Genomic DNA, 21,061 nt, shown 5'->3' on the forward strand with positions numbered 1-21,061 from the left:
TTAGATTTGAATAGTAGGAGATAGGAGAAGGAATCAAAATGTTATCTAGATGCCTACCAAGACTTTAGGACACATAAGAATGTCTTGTGGTGTAAGTGCTAAGACATGGTATCTTCTCTAAGTTGCACAGTCTTTCCAAAAATCTGTTAAACAGATTTTTTTTACATAAGTAATCTATGGCTTCTGTGAACCTAGGAGTTGAAGTTGAAGTCACTATTGCAAATGTCTGTTTCAGTTTTGGAAAAAAATAAAATTAAAGAATAGTTATTTTCATTATAGAACATTCAAAAATTATTTAGGTTACTTACTTTGACACTTCTCCAATTAGATAGCTGGACTCATGTCTGCTTCTACCACCTTCCAGCCTGGCTATACTATATGAGAGTTCACCTCCATACATGTTGGTCAGGCTGCTTGCTGAGAGCTCTCCTTCTGGGAACATGGTATCCAGCTGGATGGCCAGATGCTAAGTGACTTGACCCTTAGGAGGAGATGACTTCTTCAGCACCTTCTTTAGGGAGACAGGCTGTGGCAGGCATGTACTCAGCAGTTTATGTAGATCTGGAACCCACACTCATTGATGAAGTTTGCATTGATATGTATTGGCAACTCTTCTACCTCAAGTAGCTCATTACAAGCTAGGAAGATGCTGCCAACAACTATGCCTGTGGGTACTGGGTCATTTGCAGGGAAATCACTGACCCCATTACAAACAGTTAGCAAGGTGGTTGACCAGTGCCCAGGTCCTTAGGGCTTCTTGGTTTTCTGAAGCTTCAATGAAGGAGTTGGCTCTGGGTTCACCTTCCTGCTGATGGACTGTCTCTGTTGATTATGGCAAGAAGTCCAAGCTGCATTTCTCCATTTTCCCAGCCCCCTACGTTTCAAAAGCTGTGGCTGAGCCCTACAACTCCATCCTCATCACCTATGGCACCCTAGAGTACTCTGTGCCTTCTAGGTAGGCAATGAGACCATTTCTGAAATCTGTCACAGAAACTTTGGTATTGAACACACAACCTATACAAGTCTTAACCACCTTATTAGCTAGATTGTGCCTTTCATCACTGCTTCTCTCAGATTCGATGCAGCCTTGAATATTGATCCAACAGAATTCTAGACCAACCTGGTATCATACTCCCATGTAGACTTCTATCTGGTTACATATGCTCTTGTCATCTCTGCTTAGACAGCCTATTACGAGAAGCTTCTGGTAGCAGATACCACCAATGAGTCCAGCCAGTGGGATGGTGAAATGTGACCTTTACTTTGGTAAACACTTGGCCTGCTGCCTGTTGTACCATGGTGATATGGTTCCCAAAGATGGGAATGTTATCACTGCCACTATCCATTGGAAGCATAGTTTGTAGACTGCTATCCCATAGGTCTCAAGTGTGGCATTAATGGAGTACCTGGTGGAGACTGCCCTGGAGTAGTAGCAAGCTGTGTGTGTGTGTTCATTCAGCAACACCACAGCCATTCCTGAGGTCTGCTGTCACTTGGACTACAAATTTGACTTGATGTTTGTCATGTTTGCCTTTGTTTGCTGGTATGTGGGTGAGAGGTTGGAGAGGGAGAGTTTTCTGAGGCTCACAAGGATATGGCTGGGTTATAGAAGGATTTTGAAGAGGTTGGTGTGGATTTTGTTGAAGGGGAGGCTGAGGGTGGAATACTAATTATCCATTATTTTCAGCCCTGTAGCATATCAACTAAGCATGCATTTGTTCATGGTATGCGGGTGAGAGGCTGGAGGAAGTAGACTTTTCCAAAGTGTATGAGGATGTGGTTGATACCAAGTGTGCCTTTGTTTCCTGGTATATAGGTGAAGGAATGGAGGAAGGAAAGTTTTCTCTGTGAGGACATGGCTGCCCTAGTAAAGATATAAAAGTTGATTTGGATTCTGTTGGAGAAGGTGAGAAAGGAGAGGAACACTAATTCCTTTCATACCTGCTGTATTCTCAGAACTTAGTCTTCAGCTGGTGGGCACTGAAGTTTTCTGATTGGATTCTCTTCACCCAGTCGTGATCACATCAATCCTTTCCATGGGTATTAAGAAAACCAAAAACAAGTTTTTTTTTTTTTTAATAACTCAAGTTACAAATTTAATTTCTGCATAAATTATAGGTTTATACATTTAAATAATCTTAGTGACAATTTTTACACATTCATAGTTTTACAGTTTACACATTTACTGTATAAGTTAATGTCTACATTTTGAAAATGTTCTCACATGGAAATGCTAAGGATTGCTTACCTTTTCAGGGAGCCAATGCAGGGGACCAAATCCAGCCACTTGCACATTCTAAGCAATTATTCTATCACTTAGCTGTTAAAAAAAAACAAACAAACAAAAAAAAAAACTGTTCTGGAGAGCTGGCTTAGCAGTTAAATTGATTCTTCAGTACCCACATAAATCCAGGTACACAAAGTGGTACATGCATCTGGAGTTCGTTGTAATGGCTAGAGGCCCTGCTGTGGCCATTCTCTCTCCTTGCAAATAAATTTAGAAAAAAATAATTTGTGGAATACTTGTGATATTTTTCTGGATTAATGTGGAATGTTTGGTAACTTTTAAAGAAGTTTTTGTTGGTATTTAAATGTAAGGAATATTAAATGTAAGCAACATGACTACTTTGTTGAATACTAGAGACTTTAACATAAAATGTTTGTGAATAACAAGTAGCTAAATGTACATAAATATTAGATATTTTAAGTTGAGACTAAATGTTTCTTAGCATTTTATCAAGTGAAAATTTGAGAATATATTGCTAGCTGTTTAAAACTATTCATGACATTGTACTCTTTTTTGCTTCATGCTCTTCCTTTGAAAATGATGGAACTAGGTGGGCGTGGTGGTGCATGCTTTTAATCCTAGCACGTGGGAGGCTGAGGTTGGAGGATCACTGTGAGTTTGAGGCTAACCTGAGATTACATGGTGAATTCCAGGTCAGCCTGGACTAGAGCAAGACCCTACCTCAAGAGACAAACAAGCAACAACAAAATAAATGATGGAACTACTTTTTCTCCCTTTTACTAAAGGGAGAAAAATACTATTCTTCTATAAATTTTTTGTATTCACCTAAATTTATGTTAAGAATTATTATGCTAAGTCACTTTTAGAGATTACTAGACACGTCCTTTGTTGATTAGCTTTAGAACTTACATTTGGGTAGCATTTAAGTAATATTAAAAGTATATATCAGTTAATTTTTACAGAGTAAATGTACAGTCAGAGGAAGCAACCTTAAGTCTGTTTAAGAAACAGAATTATCGAAAGCTGGGAGGATGGCTCAGCAGTCAAAGGCACTTGCTTGCAAAGCTGGCAGAGCTGGTTTCAGTTCCCAAGTTGCCCATATAAGCCAGACACAAAACAGTGGCAGAAGAACCTGACGTTTCATTGCAGAGGCAAGAGGCCCTGGCATGCATCCACATCCACACACACAAATACATACATACACACACACACACACGTGAGTAAAAATTAAAAAAAAAAAAATGGAAATACCATAACTACTTTATAACCTAATCTAGATGAAGAATGTTCTTTTTGCAGTACACCTGAAAATTGGATTAAAGTGATTGTGGTATTTAACAACTTATTTATTTATTTATTTATTTATTTTATTTGAGAGCAACAGACACAGAGAGAAAGACAGATAGAGGGAGAGAGAGAGAATGGGCGCGCCAGGGCTTCTAGCCTCTGCAAATGAACTTCAGACGCATGCGCCCCCTTGTGCATCTGGCTAACCTGGGACCTGGGGAACTGAGCCTCGAACCGGGGTCCTTAGGCTTCACAGGCAAGCGCTTAACCGCTAAGCCATCTCTCCAGCCCTAACAACTTATTTTTAATTAGTGATTTAGATGATCAAATCTTAATATGACTTCAGAACTTTTTGTGCAGTTACTTGCTTTCTGATGTGTAATTGACTAATACAGGAATTCCATGTAAGTAAAAAGTTTTAAGTGGGGGGTTGGAGAGATGGCTTAATGGTTAAGGTGCATGCTTGCAAAGCCAAAGGACCCAGGTTCCATTCCCCAGGACCCATATAAGCTAGCCACACAAGGTGGTGCATACATCTGGAGTTCGTTTGCAGTTGCTAACGGCCCAGATATGTTCATTCTCTCTCTGCCTCTTTTTCTCTCTCTCTCAAATAAATATAAATAAAATTTTTAAAAGAATTAAGTGGGGCTGGACAGATAGGTCATTGGGATAAAGCTTGCCATGGCCAGCAAGAGCACCTTTGTATGGATCCCTAGAACTCATGCACAGTGCTGAGCATGGTAGTGCATGCCTGTTATCCCATTATTTGGGAACAGAGGCAGGGAATCCTGGGGCTTGCTGGCTAGCTAGTGTAGCCAGATGTGTGATCACTAGGTTCACTGAGAGAACCTGTGTCAAAAAAATAAGTGGAGAATGATTGAGGAAGACACATGACATTAACCACACATGCTGTTACACACATGTACACACAGCCATGCACACGTGTCCATATGTGAATATACATGTATACACACCACACACATACATGTATAACAAAGTACATTACCAGCTAATATGTAGATATTAAGATATGATAGTCCAGGTGATAACTGATATTTTCTGTATAACTTATATGGAAATTAGCAACATATAAAGATGGCTTCACTTATGTAATGATAATGTGCTTGTAGTTTATTCTTGCAGTGGCTTAATTAGGGACTTAATTATGATCCAGTAAAAAATTTGTTGGTTCTAGTTTCTGTGTTGAAATAATCTTGAAAATATTTAGTAGTTTCTGGACATATGGCATAGTGGTAGAGCATGTATGGCCATGTGTTCAGTCTCCCACAAAAACAAAACAAGTTAGTTGTGTGAAAACACTTATCTTCTGAAGTAAGTACTCAGTTAACTAAACATTATCATATTTAATCCTCAAAATGATATTACCAATTAAAAATGTTATCTGAGTTTTATAGTTAAAGAAACAGGATTGTTGAAGTAACCAGTTTGAGATCATATAGTTAAGTGCCTGGATTTAAGATTGTGATGGACTGAGATCTGGTACTTAGAGCCATAATTTCAATTGCAATTGAAATTTTAAAGGAAATCTTCTTTCAGGTAGAATTCTAATCTAAAGTGTTTACCTTCTGGAAGTATGCATTGTTTCTATTAATGCCACTTAAAATACAACTTTATTTCCAGGTCAGTAATTTAGGATTTGTGAAAATTTAATGTGGTATTGAATTAATGTATAAAAGTCTGCTTTATTTGAACTCTTAATGTTAGGGTGGAAATGAAGTATCTTATAATTTCACATTATGGTATCTACAAGAGATCATGAGATATATTATGTGTAGGGTCATATAGTAAATGGCTTTGAAAGCCATATGGTCTCTTACAGATAATATATAAACAATGAATTGGACTGTGTTCCTATAAAACTACAAAAGCAGACAAAAGCCTGGATATAGCACATTTGACCAACTTGGACAAATAATCTTGTAATTACTGCAACTATAAGCTAAGGTTATGAGTGTTGAAACATTGTTTATGTAGTATGCAAGTTTTCCTTTCTTGAATGTATTTGCCCAGAGAAATTGGCAAACAGATAGCTATAGTAGGAAAGAGAATAGAATTGATATCTAAATAATGAAGTATAACTTTTTAGTATAGACTACTAAATTATGTTATAATATCAGACTATACATGTCTGTATTCTCTTATTTTTTAAAATTACTATGTATTTAATATTTAAAAGCAAATCTACTGTGAAATTCTTATTAGTTTTTATTTTTTTATACTATATCATAGTTAGCCTGTTATAAAACATTTGACACTCATAGTTGGGTGGTGTTTTTATTATGTGGAATTTGTTTGAAATATATCAGTTGATAGACATATCAGGGTTTGTTTTGTGTGTGTATAGCTGAATTATGGATTCAGAAATACAATTGTCTATTTTCAGTGTTACATTTTGTAGATTTTGCATTACAAGTGGTTTTGGCTTTTTGGTGCCACACAATTTTAACTGTCATTTATAGTTGTGACTAATAATGACATATTGGATATTAAATCTAGAATATACTTATTTTCAGAGATTCGTCAGCGAACTGCAGCTCAAAGAAACCTTTCTCCAGCACCAGCAAGTTCTAATCAGGGCCCTCCTCCACAAGTTCCAGTATCTCCTGGGCCACCAAAGGATGCCTCAGCCCCCGGTGGACCACCAGAAAGAACTGTTACTCCAGCCTTACCCAGACGCCTTGGATCTCCTGCTACTTCAGTGCCTGGAATGGGTAAACAGAGCACTTAATGTTATTTACAGTTTATATTGTTTTCTCTGGTTACTAATAAAATGGGCCATTTTCAGACAGTATGGAAATGGCATTTCATTTGGAAATAGCAGAGCAGTTATCTGATTAAGCAGGAGTTCCATATTCAATTAGCCATAACTCTTTTACAGCCGGCACCTTGTGATACTGAAACCTATTTCTTGAGCTCATTTAATAGTTATGGCTTCTTTGTTTAAATGGCAATAAAACTTTGTAGTATTCTGCAGTAAACAGTATAACATTATCTTTTTATATTCAGTTCTTAGAATGGCTTCTGATTTATATATAATAGGGATAGATAAAAACACTTTTGGAAGGTATTCATGTTCTTTGCTAATCTCTCACTTATGCACTTAACCATGACAACATATTTCAAGTAGAGTATCCTTCATTGTGGACTGTTTACTTTTGTTAATATGAGCTGGTAGGATTTTTTTTTTCTTTTTAAATCTTAAGTCATGGAAGCTTAGTATTTTCTGATAGGTACTTTATACGTTCTATTAACCTTGCCTTTATTGTTTTATTTTTTGGGTTTTCTTTTTCAGTATGGTCAAGTATAGCAGAAGAGTTTATTATAGAGTGTACTATATAATTTATTTATTTATGTACTTGCTTATTTGCAAGGAGAGAGAGGGATGAGAGAACATGGGTGCATCAAGTTCTTTTGCCACTTTAAATGAACTCCAGTATGCACTGTATGCATTTGGCTTTACATGGGTCCTGCGGAATTGAACCCAGGTTAGCAGGCTTTATAAGCATTTACCTTTAACTGCTGGGCCATCTTCCCCTGTGATATTTTTTGGATGTGACTGGGCCAAAAAAGTTTACTTCTTTTATACATCATATTATTTCATGTAGATTCTATTCTACCAGATTATGAAATGTGATAATTGTACTTTACCTAGAATATTTAACTCTAATTTAGATACTTTAATATTTCATAACCAATTATGTATAGTTTATAATGGTTCATAGTTAACATGAGGTAATTAGAGCAATTGTGTAATAAACTCATTAAAATAATCTGTTATTCATGGTAGATTTTTGCTTATATTCTTTCAAAACCAAAACCAAGAATTTAGAATACTAGAAAACATATTAATTTACAAATGAAGAGAACTGACTACAAATGAAGACATATAAATCTTATAGCATTTAGGGCAATTGAAAAAATACATTAAAGTTTTATATATAATGACATCACTAACAAGCAGCCATATAATTTGCAAGTAGAGAAAAATTAAATTGATTGAAAATAACTCATTTCAGTTGCCATCTAGTCAATTTGAGATACACATAACTTGTAAATTAATTTATGATTGTTTAATGTCAAATATTTTGGTGATAGTCCATGAATTACATACATGTGAATATCTAATTTAAAGAAAAATTCAGCAGCCTACATAATAAACATTGTATTATATATGTAAGGATAGGACTGTACAAGGAACAATGCTGAAATTTCATGCACACGTAAATGTGTTTTGACAAAGTTTTTAGTTAGTTCTGTGGAACTACTTTTTATATTGTACATGGCCAAAAATGTGAATGATTCAATTACTTATTATAGGGAATGTTAATAATTCATTTTTCATTATACCATATTTGTTGTAGAGAATCAATCTAATGTGTATTACCACAGTGATTCCATATGCTTGAAAATTAATAACCAGCAGGCACTTGATAATTTGCCAAGTTTGTAAAAATGGCCAATATTCCTACAATAATTGCTTTCAGTATTTCTATTAATTACTGTTGTCTAGAACAACATGAGTATGAAGATGTGTTATTTTAAATGTTATAGTATATAGGTTTTAGATAATTACATGAAATGAATTATTTTATGTATCCAGATTGCTTTGTTGACATATTCACTTTAAATATGTAGAATTAAAGTAATCTAGCAAAGTTAAGTTGGTAGAAATGCTTTCAAAATCTAATTTAGGAACTGGAAATGCAGCTCAGTAGTAAAATGCTTGGGTATAAGTATTGTATTAGCTACATATAATACATTTTAATTTTTTTTTCAAAGTACTATGTTGCTCTAGCCCAGGCTAACCTGGAATTCATTCTGTAGTCTCAGGATAACCTTGAATTCCTGGCGATCCTCCGAACTTTGTCTCCCAAGTACTGGGATTAAAGGAATGTGCTGCTATGCCTGGCGTGTTTTAATGTTTTTTTTTTTTTTTAATTCAGTTAAAGTATTTTCTAATTTCCCTTTTGATTTTTCTTTGAATCCTAAGTTATATAGATAGAGATGTTATTTAGTGTCCACGTGTTTGAATGGTTAATAGCAATAGCCTTCCCTGAAAACTAAAGGGAATTAAAAGAGTTAATGGCTATCCCTGAAGCTTGTGGGCAATAAAGAAGTTTAGCACCCTTTCTTGATTGATGTACTCCCCTTTGCCTAAATGGCCTTGAAGGACCAAAGACCATCTGAATATCCTTCCTTAGACATTCCTGGCTGAAAAATCCTATTTATTTATTTATTGATTTATTTATTTATAGTTTTTTCAGGTATTGTCTCACTCTGGCCCAGGCTGACCTGGAATTCACTATGTAGTCTCAGGGTGGCCTCACATTCATGGTGATCCTCCTACCTCTGCCTCCCAAGTGCTGGGATTAAAGGCGTGAGCCACCACGCCCGACTTGAAAAAGCCTATTCTGAACAAGGGCACAAACAGCTACAATTTTCTTATCAACTGCACCTAGTCCAGTCTGTTTTTCTTAGGATCCCCTTGTAAACTTACACCCTAACCTGGCTCAGTGCTTCAGCCTTTATCCCGCAGGTAAGCTGAGGCCCCTCACTGTTTTCTCTAATAAACAGTCTATCTGTAGACCTAAGTCCAATGTTCTCTTTTGCTTTTCTCTTACACTTTCCTGTTTGATGAGCTTTCAGAGGTTTTTCTGTTGCTGATTTGTAATTTAATTTTATTGTGGTCAGAAAATGTACTTCGTGTCATTTGGATCTGATTAATTGTATTGAGAATTGTTTTATGTCCCATAGTGCCATGTCTTGGTAAGTTGCTTGTTTAGTTAGATAAAGGTATAAATGCCCATTAGGTAAAATTGATCATAGAGAGTATTTTCATATGCTGTTCCTTGTTTTGTGCTTGTTTATTAATTATTGATAGAAGAATGTTGAATTTGTCAAGTGAAATTGTATATTTGCATATCTCTTCTTAGTTTCTGTCCGTTGTGTACTTAAATGTTTAGTTTTTTTTTTTAACTGAATAAGTCAGTTTATTAAAATAATTAACTCAGGCATCTGCAGTGGTAACTTCAACCTCCACTCTTGGCTCAATGCTGATTGAAGTAATCTGCTTAACAATCTCAGAAGGACTGTGTAAATCAATGAGTCACTTGTGGATTCTCATCTGGAAATGATCCCATGTCTTGCAACATTCATCATAAGGTGTTTTCCTTGTAGTTATTCTCAGTGTCTTGGTGGGCATGCAGTTGAACTGGTCCTTTCACTTTGAGGCTCTTGTCCTTGGCTCTTCTGATCAAGTGAGCACACCTTCCCCAGGGACTTCACATTGCGGCTGATGAGGGTGATCCGGATTCTGTGGATGGCCACCTCCGGTTCCACTGGTGTCTTTCCAGTGTCCATGGCTTCCTGACTGATTGGTTCCTTGGCAAGAGCAAACAACAGTGAGCCAGGAGCAGGACCAGGAGCAGACAGATGCTCTGCTGCACTCCTAGCTGCATCTCAGAAAGCTAGTATTCTTTTCTTCTTTTTATTCTTTTGGTTTTTGAGGTAGGGTTTCTCTCTAGCCCATGCTGGCCTAGAATTCACTATATAGTCTCAGGGTGGCCTTGAACTCACAGAAATCCTCCTACTTCTGCCTCCCGAGTGCTGGGATTAAAGGCATGCACTACCACACCCTGTCTAGTATTATTCTTAATAAATTAATTCCTTTGTTACCATGAAGATCTCTACATTGATTCCAGAATTTTTTTGGTTAGAGTTAGCATATTTATACATTCTTCTATTATTTTAGTAAATTTTTTTGGTTTTTGAGGTAAGGTCTCCTTCTAGCGCAGGCTGACCTAGAATTCACTATATAGTCTCAGGGTGACCTCAAACTCATGGCAATCCTCCTACCTCTACCTCCTTACTCTGGGATTAAGGGTATGTGCCACCACACCCTGCATTTTTAGTAAATGTTTTGATAGGCAACATATATTTAACATCCAGCCTGACAATCTTTATTTCATTATGAGGATGATCAGGCTACATAAATTCAATGTGGTGATCTATTTATTTGGGTTTGAATTAAATGTCCAATATGAATTACCCATGTTTGTCCCATCTTTTCTGTGTTACCCCTTTTGCTCATTTTCTCATTGGTTTTGGATTAGTATCTTTTATGACTACATTTAGTCTTTTTTTGCTGCCATATTGTTTTTTATACTTTGTTGTGTATTTTAGTGGTTGCTTCGGGATTTAGCAAATTGGTAAATAAATAAATCTCTAATTTATCCTTTCACATGACACAGTACAATCTCAAACATAGTTTTAATTTTTAAATTTTTTTTGTTTATTTTTATTTATTTATTTGAGAGTGACAGAAAGAGGCAGAGAGAGAGAGAGAGAGAGAGAGAGAGAGAGAGAGAGAGAGAGAGAATGGGTGCGCCAGTGCCTCCAGCCACTGTAAACGAACTCCAGATGCATGTGCGCCTGTGCGCCCCCTTGTGCAGCTGGCTAATGTGGGTCCTGGGGAATCGAGCCTCAAACCAGGGTCCTTAGGCTTCACAGGCTAGCGCTTAACCCGCCCCTCAAACATAGTTTTTTGTTGTTTATTTATTTGAGAGCAACAGACAGAGAAAGAGGGAGGGCGGGGGGGGGGGAGAGAGAGAGAAAATAAGAATGAATGGGTGTGCCAGGGCTTCCAGCCACTGCAAATGAACTCCAGATGCGTGTGCTCCCTTGTGTATCTGGGTAACGTGGGTCCTGGGGACTCGAGCCTCGAACCAGGGTCCTTAGGCTTCACAGGCAAGTGCTTAACTGCTAAGCCATCTCTCTAGCCCCTCAAACATAGTTTTTAAAGTGTCTAATAAAAATATACTTCCATTTCTCTCTTGTCCTTTTTTGTTGTTATTGTCATATCTTTTACTTCTATACATATTACAGAGCTCACAATAACTCATTTTTCCTTCAAGTAGTCAATTATCTTATAACGTGATAACAAATAATCTCTTGGCATGCTAACCATTTCAGATACTTTAAATTCCTTTGTGTAAATTCTGCTTTTTAAAAATTTCCTTTGTGTAAATTGCCACTTTTCTTCTTAATGTTTTAAAAAAATATTTCTTGGGCTAGATAGATGGCTTAGCGGTCAAGTGCTTGCCTGTGAAGCCTGAGGATCCCAGTTTGAAGCTCGATTCCCCAGGACCCATGTTAGCCAGATGCACAAGAGGGCGCACGCGTCTGGAGTTCATTTGCAGTGGCTGGAAGCCCTGGTGTGCCCATTCTCTCTATATATGCCTCTTTCTCTTTATCACAGTCAAATAAATAAAAATGAACAAACAATTTTTTAAAATGTTTCTTACAGTTTGGCTTTAGTGATGATTTTTTTTCTTTGCATTTTGGAAGAAGACTTCATTTTACTTTCATTTATAAAAAGATACTTATCTTGAAGACAATTCTAGTTTGACATTTTTCTCTTTCAGAATATTAATGTTTCATTATCTTCTAGCTGGCAGCTGATGCCATTTTTTTGTTTTTTTCTCTGTTCATAATGTATTCTTTTCTGGTTACTGTTAAATAGTTCGATCATTCTCTGTCTTTTGGTACAAAATTTTTCTTATACCTGGATTTGTTCATATTCTTTGATCTGTTGGTTTTATGGCTTCCATCAGGCTTTGCAAAATTGTATGTATTATTGCTTTATATTTTTCTTCTTACTTTCAGAGACTGTTTATACTTAACGTGTGTATATACATTCATTTGCTTGAGATTGATCTACAATATTTTACTGACATTTCATATAATAATTATTATTACTTTATTTTATTTTTTGTTTTTTGAGGTAGGGTTTCACTCTTGTCTAGGCTGACCTGGAGTTCACTCTATATTTTCAGGGTAGCCTTGAACTCACAGCGATCCTCCTACCTCTGCCTCTCGAGTGCTGGGAATAAAGGCGTGCACCACCATGCCCAGCTCCATATTATTATTTTTTGTCTTTCTGTTGCATTTGGTATTATTTGTAAAGTTATGTCTTTAAGTTTAACCAGCATCTCTTTTGGCTTAAGTTCTGTTCACTGCTTTTGTGGAATTTTCTTTTTATTAAAAAAAAATTAAGTATTTATTTATTTGAGAGCAACAAGCAGAGAAGGCATTGCAAACGAACTTCAGATGCATGTGTCACCTTGTGCATCTGGCTTATGTGGGTATTGGGGAAATCGAGCCTTAAACCTGGATCCTTAGGTTTCAGAGGCAAGCACTTAACAGCTAAGCCATCTTTCCAGCCCCTTCTATGGAATTTTCATTCTATACATTGTAGTTTTCGTCTGTGGAAGTTCAATTTTAGTGTTTTTGTTTGTTTGTTTGTTTTTTTAGCTGTATTTATCCTTTTAACACACTGAGTCTTTCCTCCAAATTTTCAAAGATGGATGATAGACATAATAAGTATTTCAATGATTTCACTACTAATTCAACCATCTCTGTCATTTTATGGGGCAACTTGGATTAATTTTTCTTTTATGTCTAGTATTTTCTTATTTACATATTAAGAAATTTTGGAATGTTAGACATTGTAAATTTTACCTTACTTTTTCTTTTTCTTTTTCTTTTTTTTTTTTTTCCCTGAAGAGCTCTATGAATATCTAATCATCACTGTATTTCAATTTTCTGTTCTGGCTCAAGGAAACAGGCAACATTTCTGATGGTCTTTCATCTTTGGGGAAGATTCTTACATTGTGAGGTAGTTGTCTCACTTTTGTACTCTCATCAGTGATCTGCAGAGGCCTGGGCTCCTCCCCAGGGTCTTTTGCAGTGTTCTTTCTATGCACCTTCTTTCTCTTCGGTACTGAATGTGAATGTCAGCTGCTGTGGCTTTCTTAGAATTCCCATGCTGTCTTTTCAACTCTAGGAGATGGCTGCAGTTCCCCAGGGTTTAGTGTCTTCCATCTTTGCCTAGAAAGTATCTGTAAACAAAAAGCTGGAGCATTTGTAGGGCATGTCTTATTTTCATTCTCTAAGGGAAAATTAACTTGAAGTGTTGGGTAAATAGTCTTTTTAAATTGTAATACACTTTATATATTTTGCATACTTTTCCAGGTGAGATGGTAGATCTGATCTTTGTCACTCAATTAGAGCCCAAAGTAGAAATCTCCTAATTTATTACTATAGGCTTTTTATAAATTGTTTTATTTTTCTTTTAAATTTTTTATTGACAGCTTCTATACTTAATAGACAATAAATCATGATATTTTCCTTCCCTCCCCCATTTTCCCCTTCACAACTCCTCTCTCTGTTAGTTTCTGTTTTATTCTGATGTTATTGTCTTTTTCTCCTATTATGAGGGTCTTGTGAAGGTATTGCTAGACATTGTGAGGTCATGGATATCGAGGCCAATTTCTGTCTGGACAGTTGGCCATTGTAAGGAGTGGTGCCCTATCTTTGGCTCTTAAATTCTTTCTTCCACCTCTTCCTCAATGGACCCTGAGCTGTGGAGGGTGTGATATAGATATTTCAGTGCTGAACACTCCTCCGCCACTACTTCTCAGCACTGTGTTGCCTTTTAGGTCATCCCAGTGGTTACCACCATCTGAAAAGAGAAGCTTCTCTAACCAGAAGTGAGAGTAGCATTAATATATGAGTATGAACATTAAGTGTACTGCTTTTAGGGCAGTTTGGTGAGCATAATATATGCATTTATCCAGACAAGAGCAGGCTTTATACCACTAAGGCTCATGACCTACCCTGCCATAGGCTTTTGATAAGGTTTTCAGTACCAGGCATGTATTCCCTCCCATAGAGTAGGCCTCCAGTCCAATTAGAGAGCAGTTGGTTTCCCCCAGAACAGACATGCCACTATTGTACTCGTCTGGTCATTTGGCCTGTCTGGCCAAACTTGAGGCTTCCAGTGTCCCCTGTTTTTACTGTTGATGACTTCTGTCTTCCATAGGGCTGCATGCAGTGTAACTTTTCCAGCTTACAGTTGGCTGGTCTTCAGGGAGAAGATTTTCAGCTCAGCATCAGCTTGATTTTTTTAGTAGTCTTGATGCCCACGCATGTGAAGTCTTCAGCAATAGGCTCTTACCATCTGTTACTCCTGGGAAACCAAGGGCTTGGGTCTGTAATGTTTTATGAGGCAGCAGGGACCTCCCTGGCTAACACTTCACTGGTAGGCATCACATCTGTGGTACTGAAAATTTTCTAGTAGCAATCTATGGCTTCTGGATGTGCCATTATCTAAAGAAGTAGGCTTTCATATGTCTTATTCAGAATATCTTGAATTTTGATTGACCCTCCCCCCACCCTTCTCTTGCTCAATCTCTTCCCCTGGCCTCACTTAGGCCATTCCACTCCCTGTAATCTTTTCTTCTGTGTGTGTGTGTGTGTGTGTGTGTGTGTGTCTGTGTGTGTCTGTGTCTGTGTGTGTCTGTCTGTATCTTGCTCAGTCTCTTCCCCTGGCCTCACTTAGGCCATTCCACTCCCTGTAATCTTTTCTTCTACATATGTATGTCTGTATCTGTGTGTCTGTGTGTGTCTGTCTGTCTCTTGCTCAATCTCTTCCCCTGGCCTCATTTAGGCCATTCCACTCCCTGTAATCTTTTCTTCTACACACACACAAAATGTACCACATCTTTATTATCCATTCATCTTTTGAGAGATATCTAGGCTGGTTCCATTTCCTAGCTCTTGTGAATAGAGCATCAATAAACATGGTTGTGCAAGTATCTCTAAGGTAGTGAGAAGAGTCATTAGGATATATGCCTAGGAGTGCTATATCAGTCATATGGTAAATCTATTTTTAGCTGTCTCAAGAACCTTCACATTGATTTTCACAATGGCTGTACCAGGTTATATTCCCACCAATAGTCTAGAAGGGTTCTCCTTTTTCCACATCCTTGCCAATATTTGTTGTCATTAAAAATTGTTTTATTTATTTATTTGAGAGGAAAAGAAAGAAGCAGATAGAGCAAGAATAGGTGTGACAGGGCCTCTAGCTACTGCAAATTAATTCCAGATGCATGTGCCACCTTGTGTGTCTGGCATATGTGGGTACTGGGGAATCAAACCTGGGTACGTAGGCTTTGCAGGCAAATGCCTTAACTGCTAAGCCATTTTCTCCAGCTATTCCATAGGCTTTTGAGAATTGGTGTGTTTTAAAAATTGGTTTGCATAGAACTTAGTTTTATCTAATGTGTGTGTGTGTGTGTGTGTGTGTATGTGTGTGTGTGTGTGTATTTTTTTTTTTTTTGGTTTTCTGAAGTAGGGTCTCACTGTATCCCAGGCTGACCTGGAATTCACTCTGTAGTCTCAGGGTGGCCTCGAACTCACAGCAATCCTCCTACCTCTGCCTCCCGAGTGCTGGGATTAAAGGCGTGCGCCACCACACCTGGCTTTATGTATATATTTTTAATATTATATAATATATGTAATAAGCTATTTCAAGGGTTTTGATGTATCTAAATAAACTTTAAAAAATTATTACTTTTTTTAAATAAAAAAGGTTGTACACATAGACCCCCTCTTCCCTGCCCCAATTCTGCTGAGGGTCTTTGGTGGTATTTTTAGTATTCTTTGTATAGTATAGTCTTTTAAAATATATTTTTATTTGTTTGAGAAAGAGAGAGTAAGATGAGGGAGAGAGACAACAGGCATGCCAGGACCTCTAGCTGCTGCAAATGAACTCTAGATGTATGTGCATCTGGCTTATGTGGGTACTGAGAAATGGAATTGAGTCCTTAGGCTTTGCAAGCAAGCAACTTAACTGCAAAGTCACCTCTCTAGGTCTAGTATAGTTTTATTTTCTATTTTGTTTGAGGTAGGGTCCCACTCTAGCTCAGGCTGACTTAGAATTCACTGTGTAGTCTCAGGATGGCCTCGAACTCTCCTCTTACCTCTGCCTCCTGAGTACTGGGATTAAAGGCGTGCATCATCATATCTGGTTGGTATAGGATTTTTAATAAGAATTTAAATGTTGTACACAGGTTTGTAAGAATATCTTGCTGTTTTATTAAAGTCTTTTACAAGTTCTAATATACCTAGGAGCTTTGGTGATTGAATTAAAATTTGTCTATCTTACACATACAAATTTTATATGTACTCATTTATTTAATAGGTCTTCATCCTCCAGGTCCACCCTTGGCAAGACCTATTCTTCCCCGAGACCGAGGTGCTCTGGATAGAATTGTTGAATATTTAGTTGGTGATGGTCCACAGAACAGGTAGTTTTGACTTGGTTGATAAAGAAAATTGAAAAACAAAGTATTGGTCAGAATATGTGTATATAATGTTTTATGGCTTCTATTCCTGTCTATCTTTTAAAACCTTGAGTGCTATATAATCCTGCAAAATAACACATACTCTTTTTTTTAAGTATCCAGTGTGGACAAAGTAATCAAGATAAATTTGATATGGAAAAAATAAGATTAGCTCTATTGCAAGATTAATTTTAGAGAAATTGAATTATTTCATTGAAACATTTAAACTTGAAGAGTACAAAAATAGCAAACGCTGGTACATTATAAGGAATGTATTTTTATAGGAGTCAGTACCAGACTTGGTGCTGGAAATTCTTTTAAAGGTGATGAGAGCAACTTGCATGCATTTAGTATTTACTGTTCTCAAATGCTTCTCCAATTCTTATATATTACTTGGTCTTTAACTCTAGAAAGATAGGTATGGTATAAACACAGCAGTTGTCATTGAATAGACTTTCAGAAAACCCACTGGATTATAGAGAAGATGTTTGACAACTTTACTAGTTAAAATTATCATTTCCATAAAGGGACCAGTTTTTTTATTTATTTGAGAGTGACAGACACAGAGAGAGAGACAGATAGAGGGAGAGAGAGAGAATGGGCGAGCCAGGGCTTCCAGCCACTGCAAACGAACTCCAGATGAAGGGACCAGTTTTTAATGTTAACATAAGTTGAAATTACTCAAAACAGAGTGACTTGATTATGATGAGTTAGACCTAGGGAACAGAAAATATGGAAAATGTCTGTGTGTAACTTATAACCAAGAAAGGTTTAAGAATCATGGCATATAAAAATTAAATGTTGGCCCTAATTATAGAAACTTAAATGCATTTCTTGACTATAGGCTTTCTCAGGTTTTGATAATATCTATTGTGAATCACTAAGAGTGTTCCATAGTTTTGATCACAGATTTAAGTGTTTTGCTGCTAAGTTGTTTCTGTTAACTTAGTAGGAATATATTCAACTATTCCTTAGTTTATTTTGATGTATAAATCTTTTATTTTTGGAGGTAGGATCTCACTCTAGCTCAGGCTGACCTACATAGTTTCATGGTGGCCTTGAACTCAAGGCAATCCTCCTACCTGTGTTGATGTATAAATCTTAAATGTGTACACATGAGGGCATGTACACACATGCACACAATGCACAAACACTTAAAATGCTTTATGCCTTGGTTTTATTACATACATATAGTACTGTGTATTAAACTCAGGGTCTTGCACATGCTAAATAAGCAAGCACTTTATCCATGCACTATTAATTCCATCTCCTGAATTATATTTTATACTTGCTGAAAGTTTGGCTTTGGTTTGCTTTGCCTTGTGTTTAAGGAGTGTTATTAATGATTTACTAACTGGTATCTGTTTTTTATGGCATGTTCATCTATGTTAAGATATAAATAAGTCATGATGGCTAAATGGCCTCTCTGATGAGCTATCTGCATTTGTTACTGGTATGTAATTGTTTTTTCCTTATGTAGGTATGCCCTTATATGTCAGCAGTGTTTTTCTCATAATGGCATGGCGCTAAAAGAAGAATTTGAATACATTGGTAAGAATTATTGAATAGTTAGATTTAAATATTTTCTCTTAAATATTTTATTTTAGTCTATTTTCCATGCAATGCTATTTTATTTTAGGTTCTGTCTGTAGACATTGGCCAAACACATTGTCCTTATTTAATATTCAGATCAAAATAGAAAAGACAAGCCAGTCCTCCTTACAATGTATAATCTCTAGTCCAGTTCTTAAATTTATCATGTGGTATAATCACCTGAAGAGTTTTTAAAAGTTACAATACCAACAACCTACCTACAAAGAATCTGATTTTTAACCTGGAGTAGGATCTAAGCATCAGCATTGTCTTCAAAGCTCATGGGTGATTCTCATGTGCAGCCACTGTTACATATAAGAATATGCTAAATTTGGGCTAGAGAGATGGCTTAGTGGTTAAGCCCTTGCCTGTGAAGCCTAAGGACCCCAGTTTGAGGCTCAATTCCCCAGGACCCACATTAGCCAGATATACAAGAGGGCGCACACGTCTGGAGTTCGTTTCCAGTGGCTGGAGGCCCTGGCATACCCATTGTCTCTCTCCCAAATAAATAAATAAAAATTTAAAAAAAGATATGCTAAATTATATTTCAGAAATAAGCTGCATTTTCTTGGACAAGTACACAGGATTCTGTTTTTAAATATCTAATGATTATGCTGATTAGAAAAGAAAGTTCAGGGCTGGAGAGATGGCTTAATGGTCAAGGCACTTGCATGTGAATCCAAAGGACCCAGGTTTGATTCCCCAGTACCCACATAGGCCAGATACATAAGGTGGCATATGCATCTGGAGTTTGTAATTGCTATAATCCCTAGTGTGCCCACTCTCTCTCTCTTTTTCTCTCTCTCTCTCCCTATCTTCCCTTCTCCTCCTCATTCAAATAAGTAAGTATGTAAAATTAAAAAAAAGAAAAGGAAAGCAAGGGCTGGAAAGATGGCTTAATGGTTAATGTGTTTGCCTGTAAAGTCAAAGGACTTGTGTTCAATTCCCCAGGATCCATGTAAGCCATATGCACAAGGTGGTCCATGTGTCTGGAGTTCATTTACAATGGCTGAAGGCTTTGGTGTATCCATTTTCTCCCCCCTTCTCTCTCTTTTTATCTTTCTCAAAAAAAAAATAAATTAAAATTTTTTAAAAAAAGAAAAGCAAGTTCAGTAAAACATTCTTTAACATTTTATTTTTTTTTAATGTATTTGTAAGCAAGTAGAGGGAGGGAGAGAATGGGCACATTAGGGCCTCTAGCTATCATAAACGAACTTCAGATACATGTTCCACTTTGTGCACCTGGCTTTATGTAGTTACTGGGGAATCGAGCCTGGGTCCTTAGACTTGGCAGGCAAGCACCTTACCCACTAAGCCATCTCTCCAGCCCCAGTAAAATATTTTAATAATAATTAATATGGCTTTGTTATTAACTAACCTACTTGTTAAACATTTTCTGCTGTAAAGCATTTTAATTCCAATAATAATTAACAATTTTGTTTAAAATGATTGTTGATTCGAGTATCTACCATAACAATAAAATAACATAAATTTCAGAAGATAGAAGTAACATTTGAAAGGCTTTTCTGTTTGTAAAACTTTTTGAACTTACTGGCTTGTGATTTTCTCTTATTTTTAAAAAATTTCTTTGTAGCTTTTCGATGTGCCTACTGCTTTTTCTTGAATCCTGCAAGAAAAACCAGACCCCAGGCTCCAAGACTTCCAGAGTTCAGTTTTGAGAAGAGGCAGGCAGTGGAAGGCTCAAGTTCAGTTGGTACTTTGCCATCAGAAAGTATACCCTTATCCGAGAATGAATTTAATGAAGGTATGAGTATGTCAATTAAGATGTTTTCTCTCCGTAATGTGTGTGGCTTAACAATAATGAAAGCATAATGCATATTACAGATAACAGTGGATTAATTTATCAGATATTCAGCATGTATATATTTCAGCTACTGCTCTGATGGCTTCTTATTAAGTGATTGGTATGATGTGTGTCAGTTTTATATTGCAAATTGTATTGTGATAAGCAGCTTTTAGCACTAGTTAGAAACATTGTTTATTATCATGGTCATCTTCTCATTGCTGGGACTAATGTCTGACCAGAAGCAGCTTATGGAAACAAAGGATTTATTTCAGGCTTACACAATCCAGGGGAAACGTGATCAATGGCAGAAGTAGCTGGCTTAATTCCATAGATTAGAGCAGTAAGACATTATCAAAACAGCCAGCAAAATCCAACTTCAGGAAGCATGAACAGTTAGAGGTCCAAACTGTTCTCCATACATTAGGGCAGAACTCAAGATTCATTCCCAAACACACCTTAGGGCTGGACTCCCATGATTTGCCCCCAATGACATACCCCTTATAGTAGAGATCTGCCTGTTAGAGGCTCCATTTTGAGACTATCATATTCAAACTACCACCCCCTCCCCCCACCACGGTAAGGTCTCACTCTAGCCTAGGCTGACCTGGAATTCACTATGTAATGTCAGGGTGCCCTCGAACTCATGACGATCCTCCTACCTCTGCCTCCTGAGTTTTGGTGTTAAAGGTGTGCACCACCATGCCTAGCTCAAACTACCACGTTTTTAATGTGAGCTTTTCTAGAAACTGCTGGAAGATTTAACTAATAATGCTTTCAGATAATATTTTCTATGCTTTATCTGAGTGAAACAGATTATCAAAATTATGAAATAATTTATCTTAAGAACAAAATACTTTAAAATTGTGGTTAACAGTGATAAAATAGGTATGCTTCTACCACTTGAAATTGTAGAAAATA

At 36.8% G+C, this 21,061-nt stretch overlaps 1 protein-coding gene and 1 pseudogene across 5 annotated transcripts in view; one reads left to right on the plus strand and one right to left on the minus strand.

The window, feature by feature from the left end:
- Lnpk (lunapark, ER junction formation factor) overlaps positions 1-21,061 on the plus strand; it is a 69,964-nt gene that overhangs the window by 40,944 nt on the left and 7,959 nt on the right. For 4 of the 5 annotated variants that reach the window (XM_045148215.1, XM_004660317.2, XM_004660318.2 and 1 more), the window contains 4 exons: positions 6,070-6,267; positions 16,602-16,707; positions 18,224-18,294; positions 19,931-20,101. In XM_045148215.1, coding sequence (XP_045004150.1) covers positions 6,070-6,267; positions 16,602-16,707; positions 18,224-18,294; positions 19,931-20,101 — 546 coding nt within the window. The remainder of the gene's footprint in view (positions 1-6,069; positions 6,268-16,601; positions 16,708-18,223; positions 18,295-19,930; positions 20,102-21,061) is intronic. The other variant, XM_045148216.1, reaches the window with a different exon arrangement.
- LOC105944129 lies at positions 9,564-9,916 on the minus strand (annotated as a pseudogene).

The sequence above is a fragment of the Jaculus jaculus genome, chromosome 4, assembly GCF_020740685.1.
Source record: "Jaculus jaculus isolate mJacJac1 chromosome 4, mJacJac1.mat.Y.cur, whole genome shotgun sequence".
NCBI lineage: Eukaryota > Metazoa > Chordata > Mammalia > Rodentia > Dipodidae > Jaculus > Jaculus jaculus.